Genomic DNA, 22,192 nt, shown 5'->3' with positions numbered 1-22,192 from the left:
ACCACTCCAAAGTGATTGTAGTGTTGTTTGTGTGTCTCTACTTGAGTGGACACTTCATGCAACCAACACGGACCAGCCTAGATCAGCCCCTCCTACTTGTACGAAGTACTACTGTATGGAGTGCAGTACAGCAGCTAGTCGACCCCCTTTGCCCCTTTTTTGAGTCTGGTCGGGTCATATGAGGCACGGAGCAGACACTAATATCACACCAACTCAACGAATTTCATAACAAACCCATGTCAATCATGTCAATCATGCCAACAAACGTTAAATCCATTCCAGACGCGTGGAGAAACGGACACTTTAACGTCCCGGCCCCTCTACCGCCGGGCTGTGCCAGTCTATCATCATTAAACCAAGCATGATTGCCGCCCGTTGATTGACATTAACCGAGTCCCATCCTGTCATTCTCTTAGACAAGAAAAGACACGATGCACAAACCAGGAGCAGCGCGTCCGAGGACCGAGCTTTGATTCAAACCTAATTAGACTTTTGCGTCGGCCGTGTCGCACCACACCCGCGACCGCCGCTAGACCTTGCCAGGCCATCTGTCCGGCCCAGGCGGGGACAGCTTCCTTCTTCCCTGCACGCGGAATCTGAGATCGGCCTGGCATTGGCAGACGGGGGCCGAGACTAAGCCATGTACAGGCTAGGCAGCGTGGGACACAGCTTATGTTTGTTTGTTTTTTCCACTCCTCTTATGTTACACTTGAAAATTTTCGCTGTGGGGAGAAGTCACAAAGTGATTCTCATTTCTCACTAGTTATGCGGGTTCAGCCGCGCATCCTCACTAAAGTGGGAACTAGACCTTTGAAGGCTTCGACGTGCCACGGCTGACTCCACAAAAGCCACGCCAAGAAAGAAAAAACCTCAAAGCTCAAGAGTCAAGAGTCTTCCGCCCTGGAGCCACATGGTGGACTCTGGTGGACACGGTGGACTTTGCTGTCGCAGCAACGCTTCGGATTCGGCCCGCGTTAAAAAGTTAGGCCCCATTTGGTCTCCGACGGCTCGCGTATCAGATCGACTCAGTCGGTCACAGTCAGATTTACGGTTGTCCATGCATGTCTAAGGGGTTCATCGTTGTTTTCTTTCCGAAGCTTATATGGGCTGACGGGGCGAAGGCGGAACGAGGCTCGCAATGGGTCTTTTTTTTTGTACGTTTATACCTTTTACAGAGGAGTTCGTTCGGGATGAGTCCCGTGTCCGTGTGTCCGAAATATTCGGCCACACGGGCAGTGTTGGAAGCGCAAGCACGATGGACTTTATCCATTATTGCGCGAAACCTAATCATGGGTAGAACCAAATCGGCAAAATAAGCCTATAAAATATGTGAAGAGTCAGAAAAATGACACCAAAATTCTCTCGAACGAGAACGAAAGACCCTGACCTCTTGAAGCCATCCAATTCCGCCCTCTCAATAGTGCAGGCCACACCTGCAACATTCGATAATAATAGAATGCAAAACGAACAAGTCAGTAAAACTAAACAACAATCACAAAGTGATCCCCGAAAGACTCCTTCGCGCAGCACGCAGTCCAGCCCTTCACCCCCTCGGCCTATCCATTATCCTGGGAACCAGTCCGCATCACGACATGCTGTACGGTACAAGCACTTGGGGCGCAATCACCACACGCTGCCTAATCCCTTGGCCCGGGGTATAGTCGATCTGGGCGCGCTGATTGACGGAGTTTCATCCACACCAAGTTGATGCATGCATTTCGTGGCGTGCGGGACTGGCTGGACTGGGGGTCAGCAGTTGAAATAGACATGTACACCACACCACAAGTCTAGGCGAGACCAGCCATCCAGCGCCGGTGGCTTGCCCAGAAAATTAGATGCCAGCGAGGCATGTATCAATTTCGGGGGGAGGCTTGGCATGAGTTTTTGTACGGAGTACTCCGTGCTTTGTTTTTACTAGTTTGCTATTTACTGTACTAGACTGTTTGTGAGCATGGACAACCGTGTTGAGCAATTTTGGACGTGTGTCGGGATGGTTTCAGAGCCTTGTCCGGGATACATTTGTACTTTAGGCAGGTCTAGGTTATTTGAGACAATCATGTCTATAAGTCATAGTACTGTAGCATCTTTGTGAATTTCTTGCCTACTTATTATTACGGTATTTAGGCTGCTCGGACCGGTATCCTTGCGTCTCGCTCGAAAATACTCCGAAGCGATTTATTGCACTTTGCAGGACGCGAAGTGCATGCAAGCCTTGCCTTATGTTGACTCGACTGTCCGGTCGCTTATTCAGGCACCGAGGGGTTCTGAAGTCAAAGCATATCTAAAGGATCATTTCCCCGCAATAGAACTTGGGGAAAGAAGTGAATTGCGATCATTCTAGGTGCGACTACAATGGCTGGCCTCGATGACGCTACTCCACGTGTCGAAACGACCCTCCGAAGCGGCAAGAATGGAACGCAGAACTCACACCTTGATTTTGGTACCCGATTGAATTTCGATCTGAAATTCAAATCTTCAATAAACCAGAATCACCGAGCGTTGCACCCATTCGAAAATCGATCGATTGAACTCAAACGAGTAACTAGTTCAACCAGTTCTTCACGCAAGCCGCCGTCATTCAACAATTTTGGACCCATCTCCACAGAGCGCGAATCCGCAAATCCGCACTGGCCAAGCTTCCACGAACCAGGAATGTGAACCAGTCTTCCCAACCACATCCAATATCCAACGATGATCACATACTCCGCTTCCCCCGTCACTGCAGCTCACCCCCCCCCCCCAAAAAGAAGAACATTTTGTGCGGGGAAAGCCCCCTCAGCCCTGTGCCGAGACGATCCCGACCACGCAGATGCACCAATGAGGCTATGATGGGCAAATACATCGTGCCATGATTGATCTATTTCGGCAGATGAACTCACTAGCGAAGGTCGACTACTACCCAGACACAAATCACCGTGGATGCTGGCCCTCCTTGAAGCTAATCGGATCCATCCAGTCTGACGTTCAAAGCCACTAACTACATACCCTCCCCCACAGTCTGCTCATCTGACCCTTGATCGTGCGGGGGATGAGCCCACCAACGACACGACGCAACGAAATCTACAAGCACCGATACTCCCAAGTTTTTGCCCTTCGCGCTGGAATCCTGAGGGTACTAGGTCGACGTCAGCATCGCTAGCGCGACAGACTGGCCGCGTATAGCAGTATCAGTGGGACCGGATTCTCTCGGCTCCGGGGAAGGAGGCCTCCTCTAGTCACAGACTTTATGTATTGTATGATGCCAATAATTCCCAAGTCCCAAGCCCCACGCGCCCCCGTACAGCGCCCCCAAAGTCGAAATTCTGGAGACTAACCCACCCGCCACGACCCTTGGAACGCGGGACGCTTCGAAATGGCTTCCTTCGGTGTTAGAATGTCCGACTGCCAAGGCCTCAGCTCCCCGTATCCCCCAGGTGAGCCCATCTCGCTGCTTTCGGCTCGGCGGAGCGGAAGAGAGTTCGGGTATGATGTTGTTCGGGGTCCACTTTGCCATCTGGAAGGCTCAAGTCTGGTCCTTGGTTCTTGGTCCCCGCCCGCATCCGTCGGGGTCGGGGAAACCCCAGAATTTCCGCGTTTGGAGGTATGGAAATGACCTCCGGCTTTGGAGGACTAGGGTGTAAATAGGGGGGATTGAGTAGATCGTTTGAGGGGAAGAGGAGGAATGAGATGGGGAAGGGGAGTTAAAAGCTGTATATTGTGTATTGTTAGAGGATGAGTGGAAGAGTAAACATAGTATTGCCATTCGGTGGAATTGTATATGCGAATTAATCCATGCAAATTCCCCGCAAATGTAAAGTGAAGATAGGTGCATATCAAGACCAAAATAGCAGTGCCTTAAACTGATCCTGGCCAGTCAAAGCAGACAAATGCAGAGTCCGACCACCTGAATTCGCGTCTCTTTGCTAGCTACATACGACTTGCAGACTGAACTAACGCCAATTAGCCTTCTATTTTGGCATCATTTACACGTTGAAAATTGACTATAGTCTCAAACACTCTTCCGAGCCCTATCCATCTGCCAATAACCGGCGTCGAACCTCGGTTCTAGAGAGTGCGGTAATTCAAATGGAGTGAGCCCCATACTAGTAATCTCTGTTGATCAATCCCCACTAGAGCCAGTACGATGTTATCACCTTGTTACCCCAATCTGTGTTCCGCCGGATTGGATCCTACGGTGATCATTGATGCGGTCTAGTGGAGCAATGGCGACGACTGCGATGCGGTGAAGCATCCCAAAATTGAGTACTTTCAATACGTTGAGGAAATAGCTCTAGTCCAAGATAGAAAATGCCTTCCTCTCGAGCGAGAGTTTCCATTGTATGAATCTCATTCTTTGACCCCAATCTTTCGGTGTACTGTACATTGACTAACTGGTTATCCATTGATAGTGGATGTTTCGAGTCGTAAACTTGCCCACTCTTGCTCTTATCAATCAGTGGGTAGTGAAGCTTCACTGCCGACGACGTAAGAATGGCAAGAGCCAAATGCCACATCACATCGCCCACGCGCAGTTTCCTCGCCAATTTTTTCAAACTAATAAACTCGACACTTCCATGAATCGAAGCCCCAACCTTCTTCTTCCCTATATACTTCGCCCTGTTACTGCATCGCCATCCCATCCCAGTGCCGCACTACACCCCATCTTCACCCTCGAACACGATAAAAAAAGCCATTTAAGAATTAGACTAATATATTATAAAGGTCTAGTATAATTATCTTTATTAGAAAAATAGTGATGCTAAAAAAAGCTCCAAAAAAAGCATTGAACTCCCCCCGCCTAGGGGTGTGCCCGGCCGTCCGTGGAGCTTGAAGCGTCAACACTGGCCCTGTATTTTGTTTTCTTCTTTTTGTTTGCCCAATCCTCCAGGGCACACCAACGGTTCACCAATTTATGGTGGATACCAACTAGGCCATCGGACGGGGGGGGGGAGTGATTGTTTGATCTTAAAGACATAGACAACCCCTGTTATTGCCTAATCGGGGAGCCAGCACAATGTGCATTTTCCACCGGGCAAAACTCCGAGTTGGACGGTTAACTTTCCGATATACCTCTTTCTCCATCCTGCATCGCAGCATGTCGAGCCTCCTATCTTGGAGCTTCCCATCCCTTACTCCAAATCTTGATCAAGGATGCGGGGTCTGCAGCACAGTTATCTCCCCTATCCTCGTCACCTTCCCAATCAGGTTTAACCGCATAGCCGACGAGCCTGTCATATTCCATGCAGATCAAATTGATCTGCTATCTTGTTGTTCAGGATACTCCTCTCCTGCTGCCGAGCACAAACGCACAGCCCACCATGAAGCCAGCGATCGGCCGGCTTGTCTGTGCACCTCCCTATCATGGCGGAACAGCCCGCAACTCCTCACATCAATGATACCGCAAGGATCCAGCTTCTTCATGAGGCATCGTGGCTTTGTTATCAGTTACAATGATTGGTATTGCTCGGCAGATGATCATTTCAAATGCTTCGCTATCTCGATATGTTCAGTGCGGGGGTTGTTGTCCGGGGGTCGAAATGGGCCAGACTTGTGCTGGGAGTTCTATTTCTTCACTAAGATTCCCGGGCACTTTGGCAGGCGACACCTTGAAGTTTGATCTGCGAGTCTCAGGATATCATATGAGAAAACTGGAAGATGGGATACCCCGAGGAAGACCACACACACTCGGTCGATATGGACATCAAGAATGGCACACTACCAGAAGGCAAGGCAGATGCAGCCCTCGAGTTCCTACGCGATGAAGACACCGGTATCGCAGTCGAAATTAACGAGAAGGCGCTTGTTCGCAAGATCGATTGGATGATCATGCCGTTGATGTGGGCAGCGTATAACCTGCAATACCTCGACAAGGTGCTCATCAACTATGCGTCCGTCATGGGCCTACTCAGCGACACCAACATGCGGACGAACCAATTCTCCAATCTCACCCTAGCTTTCTACGTGACATATCTCTTCTTCGAGCTACCGACTGGTTATCTCATGCAGCGACTGCCTACTGCGAAGTACCTGGGCTTCAACGTCATGCTATGGGGTCTGATGACAACTCTCAACTGCTCGGCAAAGAACTTTGGCGGGCTAATGACGCTGCGAGTACTACTTGGGTGCTTTGAGAGCGCCATTGCGCCGGCTTTAATTCTGATCACTTCCATGTGGTATAAAAGGAACGAACAACCACGGCGAATGGGAATTTGGTATCTCGGCACCGGTACGGCGTCCATCATGGGCGCCCTAGTTGCATACGGCCTCCTCTTCTATACGAGCGATCATTTCAAGTCATGGCAGATCATGTTCCTAATCTTTGGACTTATCACAATCGCCGTGGGTATCTGCATCTTCATCTTCCTTCCCGACAATCCGATGACCTCGCAATTGACACACGCCGAGAAAGTTCTTGCAATTGAGCGGCTGCGCGAGAACCGCACCGGTATCGAGAACAAGCATTTCAAGTGGCGCCAATCCATCGAGGTTTTCAAAGATCCGCAGACTTATTTGATCGCTATCGTCGTGACGGCCATGGACGTACCCAACGCCGCCGTCAGCAGCTTTACCTCGCTAATCATCAAGAACATCGGTTTCACCACCAAAGAAACCGAGCTTTTGAACGTCCCCAACGGAGTCGTCAGCATTATCAGCATTCTGACAGTCACACATATCGCATCTCGCTACGACCAGCGCTGCCTCTCCGTAGTCCTCGCACTGATGGGCGGCTTACTAGGGAGCTGTCTCCTCGCATTCTCACCCAAGGACATGAAAGCCGCCCAGCTAGCTGGGAATTACCTCACACAAATGACCGGATCTGCTCTGCCACTCATGTACTCCATTACTGGTGCCAATGTCGCCGGGCACACGAAAAAAATCACCATGAATGCGATCTTGCTCATGTCTTTCTGCCTGGGTAATATCCTGGGCCCGCTTACCTTTCGCACACAGGATGAGCCTGATTATATCCCTGCGAAGATTGCGCTCGTTGCTACTATCTCGGTGGCGATTGTGTTTGTGTTGCTTTTGCGTGTTTACTATGGTTGGGAGAATCGGAGAAGGGATCGGTGTCATGAGGGTGAGATGCATGTGCAGAACTCGGAGTTTTTGGATTTGACGGATCGGGAGAATCGAGAGTTCCGGGTGAGTGAATCATGAATTTATAAGTTTGATGATGGATGGCCTGCTAACTACCGCTTTAGTACAAGTTGTAGGTCGTCATGTTCAACGAAGTGACGAACGCGGTATACAAGAAAGAGCTTACTGGGGAGAGGGCATCCATGTACATATTCGAAAGCATTCCAGTATGAATAAGTCTATACACATATATTCTTGATCTATTCTATCAACAAACGCAACGCTATGCAATCATTACTATAAACGACAAGACAATCCGCTAATAAATCAAGCTGCAGCCTCCACAGCCTTCTTATACTCAACACTGAACTCCCAATCATTATAACCCTTGGGGTCCTTAGGAACATACAGCACGTCGCGCTTATGCGGCACAAGAGGCACATTCTCCTTGATACGGAAAGGCAGATCCGGGTTCGAGGTAAACGGCCGACCGAAGCCAATAACGACATCATGATCCTTATACTTGTGATCAACCGCCTCCTTAGCCGACTCTGGCTGATAGCCACCCGCAATCACAAGGGGACCGGCACCCTTGTAAGCATCTAGGAAGAACTGCAAATCATCGGTAGACTCGACATCTGCGTTACCATCAACGCGGCCCTCAACCAAGTGCGTATATGCAAGCTTCAGTGGAGCCAGCTCACGCGCCAGATAAGCGAACTGGGGCTGTGGCTCCTGCATCCTCATACCCTGGAAGGAACTGAAGGGACTGAAGCGGATGGCAGTTCGGTCTGCGCCAATAGCATCAACGACAGCGCGGGTGACCTCAATCGCGAAGCGAGCGCGGTTCTCAACGCTACCACCCCAACGATCAGTGCGCTTATTGCTAACATCCTGAATGAACTGATCAATCAGATATCCATTGGCACCGTGGATCTCGACACCGTCGAAGCCCGCGGCGACAGCATTACGCGCAGCCTGCGCATAGTCCTGGATATAAGCCTGGATTTCCTCCTCAGTCAGCGGGCGCGGGACAGGCGCTTCGCTTGATGCGGGGACATCACTGGCAGAGACGAGGTCGAATCCGGAAGCCTTGAGGAGGTCTGCACTTGCGACGCGGCCCAGCGCCCACAGCTGCATGTAGATGTAGGAGCCCTTGGCGTGGACAGCGTCGGTGACTTCCTTCCAGGCGGCGATTTGGGCGTCGTTCCAGATACCGGGGATGTTGGGGTACATGCCGGCTTGGGGGGCGATGATGGTTGCTTCGGTGATGAGGAGGGTTCCTGGTGTGGAGGCGCGCTGGGCGTAGTGCTCCTTGACGAGGGGAAGAGGGACATGGTCATCGCTAACGCGGAAGCGGGTCATTGGGGCCATGGCGATGCGGTTGGAGAGCTCCATGCGCCCGACGCGGAGGGGAGTGAGAAGCTTGGTCATTGTGAAGGAGGTGGTGGTTGCTGTAGAGGATGGGATTTGTATAGTTCGTGTGGGGTTTGCGAGATAATAATTATAGGATTGGAGAGTCGATAGAAGCCCAATTGAAGTCCAATGTTTGAATTGAATGAGTAAATAATACTATCGAAGAGAACGACGACTGACGCTATTATATAGGAGTCTAAGGGTATCTGTTAGTACACGTGGGTTTATTCGGAGTAGCCCCACGACGATGATTTATAATGAGGCGATTCTGCATAAAAGTTAGCATTGGGCCGTACCAAGCAATCAGAAGCTTCAGATACGTAGAATAACGTGGATAAAACACGCGTGGAAAGTCTCCGAATCGGCAAGTACAACGCCGACTGGATTTTTTCTTCCACTTCTTTCCATCTTGAATGTGGCTGCTATCCACAATCACCTCCAGCCGTATTCCCGGCCGAAATCATCCAATGAGAAGAGATGATCGTCCCTGAGGATTAATAATTGAATAACTAAGTTACTGATTAAGGTTACATACGGTGGAACCAATCACCTACGGACATATCAGAAGCTAGGTACAAACACACTCGGACTTCGGCCTTTGATGCTCGTCGATTGATTTCTCAGCCTTCAAAATGTAATAATAGGTAACAACAACAACAACATTAACACCTTCAAACGGATTATCCAACACGTAGTACCCGACTCGTGTGTACAACAGAAAAAAAACGCCATGCTCCGTCGCTAACTCGCTTCAAACTGGTATCACGGTATCACGAATCACGAAAATGACTCCAGACAGTAGTAAACCTCTCACAAATTACAAATCACGACCGCTCCAGGAGCCGTGCTGTCGCTTCAAGTTGGTGGTTGAAAGCACGGATCTGGTTCAATAGCCCTCCCTGTGCACCAGGGGCCCGACAACTCACATCATCAGCCACCGTGCGAAGCATGAATTCAAGGTCTACGGGGAGACCTCGCTGCTGGGTTCAGCACGGTGTTGGCTGCGATCGAGCGCCATTTCGAGACTGTGCAGCGAATTGTTGATGGTATTGCGAGCCTGCAATTGTTGTCAGTCCTGTCACGTAGCTTCGCATAGTTCCTTAAATTGATCGGACGATAAGAACACTCACCGTCTTTGCATTCTCCTCCTCGATGTGCTTGGCGCGCACCGCATCCATTTGTATAGCTATACTCTCTCGCTCTTTCCGCACCTTGTACAGATGACTCCGCAGATCCATCATATCACGCTTCGCCTTTCTGAGCTGCATCCCCAGCACAAAGTTGTTGTCGAGGATCTCGCTCATGTCCATGAGACGACTATCCAATTCTAAGCCAAACGCCTCGACGGCCTTGCGCTTGCGAGACCATTCAGCACGTTTTTGAGCATTGGTTTCGTTCTCAATCCCTGTCTTGAGTTTCTCGAGCGTCTTCTCCAACGTCTCGCGACAAATCTGTCCCAACACGTCGGCCGGATTGACGCCGCCGCGATTAGGGAGTTTGGTATTCAGGCGAGATAGGAGGCCATCGGGAGACTCCTCGTTTTCATTACCAGATCCCTCCGCAGAAGCATACATTGCACCAAGGGCAGAAACATTGGCAAGACGATGAACGGTGACAGGTACAGTCTCGCCCCGAGGCTCTCTCATCTTCCGTCGCGGCTCTTGTGGTTCCTGGTCGGGTTGCTCTTCTGAGGGTGCCCGCTCCGGTTCTGCAGCTTGCTTGCCCTTGCCTTTGTTTGACTTGCCGCGCCGAGATTGTGAAGGACCAGCTTCTGTCTCGGTACGTACATCAGCCTCTGGCTCTGGCTCGGGTTCAACCGATTCCGGCTGCGGCTGCGCGTCGCTTTTCTTGCCTCGGCGTGAGCGTTTGGCTGCTGTAGATGCCTCGCCTGCAGGCGCAGTAGATCCTGACAGGCCCTCTGGACGAGCTTTGACTTCTTTCGCCTTGGCCGTGTCACCAGTAGGCGACGGTTTGCGTCGAACCCGTTTTCTTTTTGGTTGAGCATCAGCCTGAGCAGTTTCAGTACCATCCGGCTCTTCAGCTTCAGCCTCTGGCGTTGGCTCCTCTGCATTTGTATCTGGCGACGTCTGGGCAGGAGAAGGTCTCCTACGGGTGCGTTTCTTTTTTTGAGGTTGTTTGAGAAGTGGCATCCACCGGCTCGTCACGGGTCTCAACCTCAGGGTCTTGACCTGCCGTTTGTGTAGTCACATTCTCTGCAGACTGCGAGCTCTTACTCTTGGCGTTGCGAGTCCGGACACGCTTAGACTTTGGCAGATCCGCATCTCGAGACGATGGTCTTGAATCTGTTTGGGCACTGATTCCCACATCCGTAGTGCTAGGGCTTGTAATCTGTGTCTCTTGCCGGCCTGCATTCGCACTTGCATCGGCTGTCGAGGATTGACTAGCTTCCGTGGCATCGGAATCACCACGTCTCTGTACGTCTTTGGATCTCGTATGTTTTTCTCTCTGTGCAGCTGGCGAACTCGACTTCCTTGACGGTCTCTTAGCCAGTCGTGCCTCGTTCTCTTTCGGCGCAACTTCATCCTGCTGCGGTGATCGACTCTTTCGGCGCTTCTGCTGGGTATTCTTGGGGGGTTGGTCTTGATCGACAACAGTTCGCTTCTCACGTGGTGGCACCTTGGATGGCCGGGATCCGGCAGGGATTGTCTCGCTATCATGTGGAGGTTCCGAAATAGCCTCTGGGTTTACCTCCACTCCGTTGGTGCCCTGCTTCCCTTCCGTCCGGTTATTCTCATCGATCGAGGTCTCTGGCCGAGGACTTGTTTCTGGTTGAGTTGCCGGCACGAGGGTTTCCGTTGCAGGAGCTTCGACGCTCTTGCTGGAGGGAGCGTCTGTATTGCCATTCTGGGCCGTGAGTGTTGAGAATATGTTTCCTGAGGCGGTGATGAGAGGTTGCGAAGGGTTATTGGACTTCTGGCTTCGTGGGCCTACCGCGATGGCGTTAGTAGAAAGGTCTCTCTCGAGCTTCATCGGTCACAACGTACTGAGCTTCCTCCTTTTGTTGCTGCGGGGCTGAGTAGGCTCATCATCGGCCGGTATATCGTATGGTGAAGGGCGCGCTGGTAGTCTATTACGCGCGCTTCCAGGTGTGCGCCGTATCCTGCCATCGGTTTGCGAACCTGGTGATGTCGTCGTCGTCGCGGGCGGCGCAGTCTCGGTTTGCGATGGTTGTACCGGCTCGGGGAAAAGAGGTAGCGCAGTTGAATTTGAAGGTCCCGTTGCAGCGCCTCCGAAAGAAAAGCCGAAATCAATTGCTTTAGTCTTATGCGTCCTATTCTGCGGATCAGCTTGCACGTTCCTATGTTATGATTTCGCGGGGTAAAAGCGCGTACCCAGCTCCGCGCTGTCGCATTTGCAGCCGCTCCTCTCGCGCTGTAAATAAGCTATTAGACCAATCTATCAAGATTCAGGGTTCATTTGCACATACTGGAAGCCATTGTGGAGGAACGGCGTCGAGATAGACGCGTCGTGTTGATGTTGGAGAAGTAAAGATGGCCGCGGCGGTCGGCCCCAAGAAGGTCCATCGAGGCCGATCCATTTTTGTCCCGATTTCTCCGCACCACTGAACAAGTCACCTTCCTACGCCTTTCGCCTTTCGCTCTGTCGTCGCATATTACATTCTCAATGGGTTGGTTTTGGGGTGACAATAAGAGCGACCCCGTCAAGAAGCTTGACCCAGGCCTCCGAGAGTTCCTCGAGCAGGAGACGCCTGATCAATATGTGCCTGCGCCCGATTTGAAGCAACCAGCACCTACACCCTCGCCCGCGCACTCCTCCGAACCACAGGAAGCCGGCGAGTCATCGAAACCCAAAGTCCCCGCTGCATCTCTCTACCAGGATGGCCGCTATGCCGATCTGTGGAAGACCTACAACCCCCCGAGCAATGTCGACAGCACTCCGGGAGTGCGCGGGGCGGAGCGAGTGATTGAACAGTACAAGGAGCACGGGGATACTGTGCAGCGAGCAGCGATGGAGAATTGTGCTCTGGAAAATGAGGCCTTGGCCTTTTGCTTCCAGACTGGAAACTGGAAGAAGCAGATTGAATCCCGGTTGACGATGTGCTCGGCGGAGAATGCCACTTTCTCCCGATGCTTCCAAACACAGACCGTAAGTACTCCTCCATGTCGACTTTGTCGTCATATATATAGTCCCAGCACATGCTGATCTCTGTATAGAAATTCCTTCAAGCGCTGGGCTATGCTGCGGCCTTCGATTACGATCCCGAAAGGGAAGAGCGGATTCAAATGCACGCCGACACGCTGTACCACCAAATGCTTGACTATGAAAAGAAAGTAGCGGAGGCCAAGGCAGCGGGAATTGAACCGCCTCCGCTCACCTCGCTCTTCAATCCCGACAAGCCTCCTCGCGTCGAAGGGGTGGCTGGCACAAAGGTTGAGATCCCTGGTGGTGAGGCCGTTCCAGCTGGTTTCAAGCCATCCAAGCCCCTGATCAAGCTCACACCTCATGAACGTGAGCTGGAGATTCGAACCCACAATGCTCAACTGGAGCAGCAGAAGATGTATGTCGAAGAGGCCACTCCATTCATTAAGAGCCAGGCAGATGCCCGGACGAAGAGACAGGAGAAGGCCGTTAGCTGGTTTGGAGAGACACTTGGGAAGTGGCTTTCATAATAGGAGAAGAAGCGTGAGATGAACTTGTACTTCTAGCTTTGATGCAAACCTTGTAACTACCTACTTATCACTATTCGCATGGAAACTGGCAATCTGGGGCGTTACTGAGTTGATCTGGTTATCTAACATACTGCCATTATTCCTTTTTTACGCCACCATCTCCTTCAATTATTGGATCGAGCACAACGGCGATTAAGTCCAAAGCTTACTCTAGATTGACAGCCACCACGTGTGAATAATTGTTTCAATTAGTAGACCCTCTCTGTTGAAAGAAAGCGTCTCTTCTCACCAATCGTGGCTGGTGGTGTAAAATCGGGTGCCTTTCACTGGCGGGCGTATCTAATCGCCGGTCGCGTTCCCGCGTCAAACAACTCGAAGCATCATCACTGAACACCCTTCCACAACCTTTCCCAGTCTCTCTTCCGCTCTGTTCTTTCTTTCTCCACCTCTCCTACCTCATTTCCCCCTCGATCTAATTTGTGGTTTTGCTTCTCGCTCTCTCCCCTCCACAAGGCTACAAAGACCATCTCGTCAACCGGCCGAGACTGGCCAGACCTCGTTCCATCCTCTCAAACCCACCGTTGAAATCCCGTCGAGCACCGTCTTCGTTCCTGAGATCAGTTGCGGGTTCAGCAAAGCTCGCTGAGCTGCAGTCGGCACTATGAAGGCCTCTCCACTGCTGATCTCGTGGCACAACGACAATGCCCCCATCTATTCTGTACACTTTGATCCCAATGGCAAGAGCCGACTAGCAACGGCTGGAAAGTAAGTGCTCTCGCTCTTCACAGGAAAGAAACAATTGAAACTAATTATGATTGTCCAGTGATAACAATGTTCGAGTACGTTTTCGCCTTCCCCCGTATCCCTACTACCATAATCCTCCTCCGAAGCCCTGTCTGACACAACTCTCCTTCAGCTTTGGCGACTCGAATGTACCGGAGAAGAACGCAAAGTGTCGTATTTGAGTACACTGGTGAAGCATACACAAGCAGTGAATGTGGTCCGATTTTGTCCGAAGGGTATGAACTCCTTCGGATCCCGGGGAATACAAAATCCTATAAGGCGCTCTAAATCTGACGAGAGTAATAGGTGAGATGTTGGCATCTGCTGGAGACGATGGCAATGTTTTGTTATGGGTTCCCTCAGAGGTACAAACACAGCCTGGACTTGGCGAGGACCGGTCGGACGACAAGGAGACCTGGCGGGTGAAGCACATGTGTCGTTCCTCTGGGGCCGAGATCTACGACCTGGCCTGGTCGCCGGATGGAGTCTTTATTATCACGGGCAGCATGGATAACATTGCTCGAATCTACAACGCTCAAAATGGTTGGTCTCGCCGATACCAGGAGGCTTAATGGATTGTCATCCGGGTCTAGAATGCTGACACTTTACTTCTACAGGGCAAATGGTACGCCAGATTGCGGAGCATTCCCATTATGTGCAGGGTGTCGCGTGGGATCCCCTCAATGAATTCGTCGCGACTCAGTCATCCGACCGATCGGTCCACATCTATAGCTTGAAAACAAAGGATGGCCAGTTTACTCTGACCCCCACGGCAAGATTATGAAGATGGATCTGCCGGCCAAGCGTATCTCATCCAGCAGTCCTGCCCCGGAGCCATCTAGCAGGCCTTCACAAAGCACGACCAACTCCATTGCTATCGCATCCCCTGCTCCATCAACACCGGGAACACCCATGACCTCGAATCTACCCATGGATCCTCCTCCGGTTTCTCACAGTCGCCGTTCCTCGTTTGGTTCGTCCCCATCGATTCGGCGGTCCGCTTCTCCTGCTCCATCCCTACCACTACCTGCCGTGAAGCCCCTAGAGGTCTCATCCCCGAGTCTTCTTGGCGGTCTTGGTGTGAAGAACGCCAGCATCTATGCAAATGAAACTTTCACGTCATTCTTCCGGCGACTAACATTTACTCCGGACGGGAGCCTTTTGTTTACACCGGCTGGCCAGTATAAGACTTCTAATGTCTCGGCCAACGATCCCTCGAAAACAACCGACGAGATTATCAACACCGTCTACGTCTACACACGGGCTGGTTTCAACAAGCCGCCTATCTCTCATCTACCTGGCCACAAGAAGCCTTCCGTAGCGGTCAAGTGCTCGCCTATCTATTACACCCTGAAGCAAGGCGTACAGCCGGTCAAGAACATGACGGTCGACACATCAGCAGGAGGAGAGGCGATGTTCCCTCCTCTGCCAGACTCTGTCGTGGCCTCGAATACATCCTCTACCAGCAAGCCTTCCATGGATCCACCATCTTCTAACCCCGCAGGTGGTGATGCATCAAAGCCTCAGCCTTCACCCAAGACCTCTGATGGCAATGATGCAGGAATGGCGCCAGTTTTTGCCCTTCCGTATCGCATAATCTATGCCATTGCTACACAAGACGCCGTTCTGGTATATGACACACAACAACAGACTCCCTTGTCTGTTGTAAGCAACCTTCACTTTGCTACCTTTACAGACTTGAGTTGGTAAGTTTACTTCTCTGATATTGTTTGCAAGAATCTAACAAGCCATAGGTCCAATGATGGATTGACGTTGATTATGAGCTCTTCTGATGGGTTCTGTTCTACTCTTTCATTTGCCCCCGGAGAGCTGGGCCAAGTCTACACGGGTCCGACCTCGACTGGTTCAAATCCAGTCAGCTCAAATCCAGTCAGCTCAAATCCCCCTTCGACCAATATCACACCTCTACCAACTCCAACACATGTTCCGTCACCAATAAAAGCGGCCCATGCACCGGCAAGCAGTGGAGGCTTTGCGACGGCTAACAACGGCCAAGTGCCTCCAGCCAGCCCTGCACGGTCTAACTCGGCGGGCTCAGTCGCAACCCAATCTTCAACACAGCAGTCCGCAGCTGTGATCAACAACCCGACCCCGACCCTTGGCTCTGTGCCTTCGGTGACAGCAACGAACTCGGCGCAGCCCTCTGCCCTTCCCCTCACGACGCCCCCGCACACTCCCCTGCCAAATACCGTGATACCATCCATTGGCAGTGTTCTTGGCAAGCGCGACGCACCCGCCACCAGCGAATCTGAAAAGGAGGACAGCAAGGGCTCTGAATCGGCGGCGGCGACACAGCAGCCAAAGAAGCGCCGGATTGCCCCGACCCTAATCTCTGCCGGTACTGATTCAGCGTCATCCAAAGACCAATCCGAGAATCCTAATGCCGGAAGCTGAACTTTGACCATGTCGCTTTGCAACTGGTCTCATTTCATTACCATTAATTATCAGGAGTGGCTGGCTCCTGCTTCTCCTTATGCTGTTCCACGCAGGTCCGGCTAGACGGCAGTACAGGAGCACTACATTCGCCAAAGCCTGACTCCTCACGATTCACGTTCCCCCAAGCTCAACGGTCTGGTGTTGTCGTTTCGGAATCCAGTGGTCGCAAATACATCGTTTCACTTCAGTTCTCGTGGATTTTTCAAGGTGTTTTCGTGTCAGGTGGATCCTTCATACCCACTTGACTTCGCGTTTACTGCTTCACCCCATGTTCAATTCCGTGATTTCATGGTCATTGGGATCTTGTTTATTGGGTTACAAGTCCAAGAGTTTTTGCTTCTTCATGTTCTATTCCCCCATTTCCATTCACACTCGGACGCGGCGTCTCGTCGACTTTTTTTAAATCACTGTCTTTCATCGCTGGAGTTGCCTTATTAGCTATTGTTCTTTGCTCTTTCTTGCGATCACCATGTATTCGTTAATCCCCATTATCCAAGAGTGGACCATTCACCCTCGGTGTTGTGTTCTCATCCATTTGACGGTTCTCGCGCTTGCTATCTGAGCTTTCATCGAATTCTTCATTGAATGGGATAGTGAAACTAGTTGAGAAATTGAATAAAAAACCACTCAAAACATTGAGATAATGTTCTTGAATCACCGAGGTCAATGTGTATATGGTCTAGGACCTCCAGCTAGACATAAAATCGTGTATCTCGTTCATGGCATCGCAATAATATAATAACTAATCCTCCCTAAATCGCCAGTCTCATTAGAAAAAAGTCATACCCCACATAAAACATACCATCCGTTGAAAGTACAATCAGAAGAATCGGAGTAAAGAACAAGAAACAACAAAAATCTGCAACCTGTAACCTGTAACCTAGTCATCAACCATAACATAAGAGCCCTCATCCTCACCATCCGTCATCTGATCAGGGTGCGACAATGACTGTAACACATCCGGAAGGGACCAGCCAGCCGGCAAAACAGCTCTTGCTTCAGTACCGCGCGTACCAGTTGCTAAAGTGGTCACTGTGATAGTACGTGGAACGGACAAACTCGACGAGGGAAGCGTCAAGCGATTAGCCCATCGGAACAAAGCTTCGTCACCTCTCGCACCACCAGCCACAAATACAAAGTCCGCGAAGGGTTGTGTAGATCTCTGATCTAGGATCATGGAGGCGGCAGCAGCTTTAGATACATGGACTGGTTGCACACTGACGGCACCAGCATCGCAAACAACGCGGATAGCGTCGCTGCCTCGCGAACTGTTGATTTGATCCGCTAGTTCGGATGCCTGGTGGGCTGCTAGTTCCTGTTCGATCGCGTTCTCATAGTGGAAAGTCAGTGAGCACTGGGTTTCTTCGATGGTGCTGCCTTCGGTGCGTTCGTGGAAATACTCGATTACCTTTCTGATACCGGCGCGCCAGTTGCGGATGCGATCAATGTCGAAAAGGACTTTCCAATCGGTTGTGTTGGGAAGTTTGGCGAAGCAGCCGCTTTCGGCAATGAGGCCAATCTGATCTGGAAGGGATTTGGCTGTATTGTCGAGTTGTTCGGGGCTGTGGTTGCTGGTTAGGTAGATGGTGTTCTTCGGGTCGAGGGCTAATTTTTGTAGGATATCAATTGCTTCGGAGGAGAGAGTGGCTGTGTTTGGGTTATGTGGGGAGAGGATGGCGTCGTCTTCGAGGAAGAAAAGGCGAGATTGAGCTGCATTGTAGGATGTGAGGAGGGTGTCTACTTGGAGTGGGGAGACGGCTTGTGTATGACGAGACCGGTGCAACTTGTGAGATTCTGTGAGGGTGGACTGCAGATTTGAATACCAGGCCAGCGCAGTATAGGGCGATTTACGGTCGAGGAGATACTGCCAGTTGCGCTGTTTCTGCTCGGGCGACATCTCCAGTGCCTTGTTGATAGCGTCGGCGCATTGCTTATAGTCCCATGGGTTGACGAGGAGTTCATGTCCATAGAAGATGGACGCGCTGCCGGTGAATTCACTCAAGATGAGGGATCCATGCTTCTGAGAAGCTAGCTCGCCGTCTTGACAATGAATAAAGTCGTGACTTGTGAGGTTCATGCCTTCGCGGAGATTGGTGGCCATGAAAATGTCAGCCACACTGAGGAGTGCAAGGAACTGCGAGTAACTGATATCTTGCTGTAGGAGGACTAGAGGTTGATGAGTGAGGGTGGAATAAACCGAGTTGATGCGCATTGCAAGTTTGGACACCTGCGCTTCCAGCGCTGGAATCTCAGAGGCTGACGAGGCAACTTGGACCAGAACGACCTTTTTCATAGATGTCAGCCTTGCCAGGTGCTTAACCAGTATGACCATGAGATAAAACTCTATATGCTTACATTTTCCTGCCACTTGGGATATGTTTTTAGGAAGAGCTCGTATGCCAGGAGCTTCTGCTTGATTCCTCCAGGAGCGTCCAGTCGGTCTCGAGCGACAATCAAGTGCTTCCCTCTGTACCGATTGGTGATGCTTGTGATCCAGTCTTTGACTTCCACGGATTGCCGGAGCAGGTTGAGTGATTTGTAGTCGATCCCCAAGGGACACTTCTTAACACGAACAAACCGATTGTTGACCTGAACACCATTGACTGAGACCTCCAGTCCTCGGATTCGACTGCAAGAGTGCAGAAAATGGCTACAGTATTCTTCAGTTTGGAACCCAATCAAGTCTGCACCAAGAAGGCCGTCCAACAAGGCTTCCCTTGCATTCAAGCAGCGGAAGATTTCAGATGATGGGAATGGCGTGTGTAGGAAGAATCCAATCTCCACATGAGGTAGTTTGGCCCTCAGTAGCGCAGGCAAGCATAGGAGATGGTAGTCATGCACCCAGATCTGGTCTCCGGGTTTCCAGCGACCGACAATTGCATCGGCGAACGCCTCATTCACTTTGAGATACTGCTTCCACGAGTAGTCATCGTAATCGGTATGCCGGGGTGTTTCTTGCATCTGGTAGTGGAACGCCGGCCAAAGGACTGAACGGCAGAAATGCGCATAATGCCCTTCGAACTCGCTGTCACTCACAAAGACCGTCAAGGAGTCGTAGTCATCCTTGAGAGTCTCATCAATGACATTTCGAATCGTCTCCATTAATGAGTCGGTCGGCATGCCCAGCGTACCCACCCAAATCTTGCTTTGCAGAACCCCCGCTTCTTCCGCAGCATGTATGGCGTTCTGCAGGCCGCCATGACCTTGCTCTGCGGCCTTGACAGCCCAGTCCACGGCGGAAAGCAGTGCACGAGGTCTCTCTACCTGGTCCGTAACTAGCCGACCGGGTGCATCGTCCGACAAACTATCCCTCCCCTCCGGCCGTGCCGTAGGTCGATTTAGGATAGATGGCTCTGGGTGTATAGTTGCCTTGGAACGGGGCTGGTTGAACTTATTGCTGCGACCCCAGGGCACTGCACGAGGTTCACTGTGACCAGGTGCTTTGGGGTCATCGGCGATAGAAATCTCACCGGCGAACCGTGATGCGTAAGCCCTGAAGATTTTCTCATCTTCAGTTGTCGCCCCCGGGGTCAGCGCTATACTGCCAGACCGGAGGCGAGGTAGGCGACCGACAATGGGGCCGGAGTTGGACCCGTCGACAGCTCCATGACTGGGCGAAGACCTGCGACGACGAGGCTTCGTGCCAGTTGTGCTGAAGTCAATTGTGTAGGGGAGAAATCTGAGGAATGAATTTGAGAATGTGACGGTTGAGGGATTAAGCTCCGCGGAAATGGATCCAGACTTACAGGGAAGCGATAAAGACGGTCATCGCGCGGAGCTGACGCTGACAGAATTCTCGCAGACGAAAATGTTATGTTTGGCGACGCGCAAGCATCTTTGGGATGAATGAGCGATGAAGGAGAAGAGGAGGCGAGGTGTGAATTCTCGGGTGAGGGGGTTGTAATTCGAACGGAGGGTGGTTGTCTCGCAGCTTGAATGATTTTGGCGAGGCGGTTATACTTCAAACCACCAACCAACATGGAACCAGGTACTGCTTGGCTGCCCAATGGCTATTGTGAGATTAATACCTCGGTCTGCTATATATCAGTCTATTATACCCTTGTACACTCTACCTTGGTATGCGGCATTTCTTGACTCATCTCAGGCTCCGTGGCTCCAGAGATGGGATGATTCCGTCTATTCAAGTATATTTCGTGGCCATCCATGCGGGTGCTGAAGTTGCAGCTAGGTGACCACTGAATATGACCAACGAATCCTCGACGAACTGGACCAATTTAAACAAGGAAGCTGGGCCTTTTTGAATAGACTGGGGAACTATTGAATGTGGCCTGTGCGCATGTTGCATACGGACACTGACATCCCTAGCTAGTAGTCGTAGCTAGTAACTAGTCCGGCAGTCGAGATCTTCGAGGACAGCTCAATTCACGATCGGGATCAGATGCTGGCAGTTGGTGTCTGGGCCTAATAAGTTCTTGTATTAGTCCCTAGTGTTCGCAAGCATATAAATAAACGAGTAGCTGTTGAGTAGAATAAGGTAGTCCCCATGTCCATGTAAAAATCTTGTATCAGAATATACTACTCCGTACTTGCAGGCCATTCCCTGGTCAAACCACAAAGAACGATACAATCCACCAACAGAAAAATGCTCAATCACCTAGACATATACGCAATTCTCGAAATAAATTGCAATGAGTCGTTGAACGGATTCTCGCGCAAAACATAGAGATAGAGACTGAGTTCACTCTCTCCCTGAAAGAGAGGGAGTTGGATAATGAACTAATCGCATTTAGGTACCATGTTACTTTATCTGATGGATGAGAACGAAACTCACTCCGAATTGCTTGGTAAAATAGTTCATGTACAATGAGGGGGGATGTGCTCCTACTGTAAACCCAACGAACTGTCATCATCGACATTGATGCAACACTGCTGAAAAATCCCATCACGCATGTGGCCACAGCCACGTATGCTATCGCTGTACATCGCATCGCATATCAGATCAATCGCGGCGCCGATGCAACAGTGGCGCAGAAGAATCAATACTTCAAGCTTTCCATCTACGTTAGTATATCGCCTAAAAGGGAATGCAACATTGTATAACGACAAGAGACGATGACGAGTCAACGCCGGCGCTGGCGCCAAACAAACAGGCCGGCCTTACCGCGACGTAATAGCGCGACGGATACTGCATTATGTGCAGATCTTACGGTCAAAGATCAAGTTCAATCCCTAAAGGCACGAAAAGTGATCATAGCAGCACAATCTGCTACTTACGTACCAATTCCATGATCAAGGCTAGTCATGGTTGGAAGACACGCGAACCTTTCCCAAGAAATATGTAGAATGAATGAAATAGCTTTTATCCATGGCTATCGCTTTGGAAAAAGTTCCCGTCTGTGCTCAAGCTAGCACCGACCAGACAAGTGGATTGCTGATGAAGCCTCTTCCGAACACGTTCATGAACCCCGAAGCCAGACTGGCACGGATTCGGCAGAATAACGGCACGAACCATCTCCTAATTAGGACGCAGTCACAACCAGAAATCTGCTACTGTAGCTTTGCTTGTACTCTGTAGGGCTATCAGCCCCGCAAGGGAGCTATGTACGCAGACGCGTAACTAATGCCCTCGACGCATGACAGCAACGGTGCTCAATCCGGTAAGGTATCGTATGGACACGCTTCAAGAAACAACCGTAGTTAGTTGGTTGGAAATCAACCTGATTAAAAATATTATATCAAATCCGACGCAACGTAATTCACCGTCGGCCAGCGGACTCCCAAAGTGCTAGGGTGGGTGACGTGGAAGCGCAGAGCTAAGGCGCGGTAGCGCGTGAGCTGGTGGACCAACGACAAGAATTTTTCCGTTA

The 22,192-nt window shown here is 50.9% G+C and overlaps 6 protein-coding genes across 6 annotated transcripts; 3 read left to right on the top strand and 3 right to left on the bottom strand.

Moving 5' to 3' along the window:
- Positions 1 to 5,634: 5,634 nt before the first annotated feature.
- N7473_007627 (putative MFS transporter) lies at positions 5,635 to 7,193 on the top strand (the record flags this gene model as incomplete). The annotated part of the gene is made up of 2 exons (XM_057153567.1): positions 5,635 to 7,122; positions 7,182 to 7,193. 2 exons carry the CDS (start codon positions 5,635 to 5,637, stop codon positions 7,191 to 7,193), a joined length of 1,500 nt encoding a protein of 499 aa, XP_057007905.1.
- A 190-nt stretch (positions 7,194 to 7,383) lies between these two features.
- On the bottom strand, positions 7,384 to 8,490 carry N7473_007626 (alkene reductase; the record flags this gene model as incomplete). The annotated part of the gene is made up of 1 exon (XM_057153566.1): positions 7,384 to 8,490. The coding sequence occupies one exon, from the start codon at positions 8,488 to 8,490 to the stop codon at positions 7,384 to 7,386; it is 1,107 nt and encodes a 368-aa protein (XP_057007904.1).
- Positions 8,491 to 9,433: 943 nt separating this feature from the next.
- On the bottom strand, positions 9,434 to 12,017 carry N7473_007625 (uncharacterized protein; the record flags this gene model as incomplete). The annotated part of the gene is made up of 6 exons (XM_057153565.1): positions 9,434 to 9,529; positions 9,603 to 10,559; positions 10,627 to 11,420; positions 11,478 to 11,764; positions 11,826 to 11,865; positions 11,921 to 12,017. The coding sequence occupies 6 exons, from the start codon at positions 12,015 to 12,017 to the stop codon at positions 9,434 to 9,436; spliced, it is 2,271 nt and encodes a 756-aa protein (XP_057007903.1).
- A 100-nt stretch (positions 12,018 to 12,117) lies between these two features.
- On the top strand, positions 12,118 to 13,124 carry N7473_007624 (uncharacterized protein; the record flags this gene model as incomplete). The annotated part of the gene is made up of 2 exons (XM_057153564.1): positions 12,118 to 12,600; positions 12,669 to 13,124. The coding sequence occupies 2 exons, from the start codon at positions 12,118 to 12,120 to the stop codon at positions 13,122 to 13,124; spliced, it is 939 nt and encodes a 312-aa protein (XP_057007902.1).
- A 661-nt stretch (positions 13,125 to 13,785) lies between these two features.
- Positions 13,786 to 16,322, top strand: N7473_007623 (uncharacterized protein; the record flags this gene model as incomplete). Its single annotated transcript, XM_057153563.1, has 7 exons — positions 13,786 to 13,889; positions 13,948 to 13,963; positions 14,041 to 14,143; positions 14,214 to 14,450; positions 14,525 to 14,625; positions 14,685 to 15,613; positions 15,662 to 16,322. 7 exons carry the CDS (start codon positions 13,786 to 13,788, stop codon positions 16,320 to 16,322), a joined length of 2,151 nt encoding a protein of 716 aa, XP_057007901.1.
- A 922-nt stretch (positions 16,323 to 17,244) lies between these two features.
- N7473_007622 (trehalose-6-phosphate synthase) lies at positions 17,245 to 20,133 on the bottom strand (the record flags this gene model as incomplete). Its single annotated transcript, XM_057153562.1, has 3 exons — positions 17,245 to 18,648; positions 18,720 to 20,043; positions 20,111 to 20,133. The coding sequence occupies 3 exons, from the start codon at positions 20,131 to 20,133 to the stop codon at positions 17,245 to 17,247; spliced, it is 2,751 nt and encodes a 916-aa protein (XP_057007900.1).
- Positions 20,134 to 22,192: the final 2,059 nt, after the last annotated feature.

Source organism: Penicillium subrubescens (assembly GCF_028828155.1).
Source record: "Penicillium subrubescens strain IBT 31985 chromosome Unknown utg000005l_segment0_segment0, whole genome shotgun sequence".
Classification (NCBI taxonomy): domain Eukaryota; kingdom Fungi; phylum Ascomycota; class Eurotiomycetes; order Eurotiales; family Aspergillaceae; genus Penicillium; species Penicillium subrubescens.
This window is presented reverse-complemented; position numbering and strand designations above follow the sequence as displayed.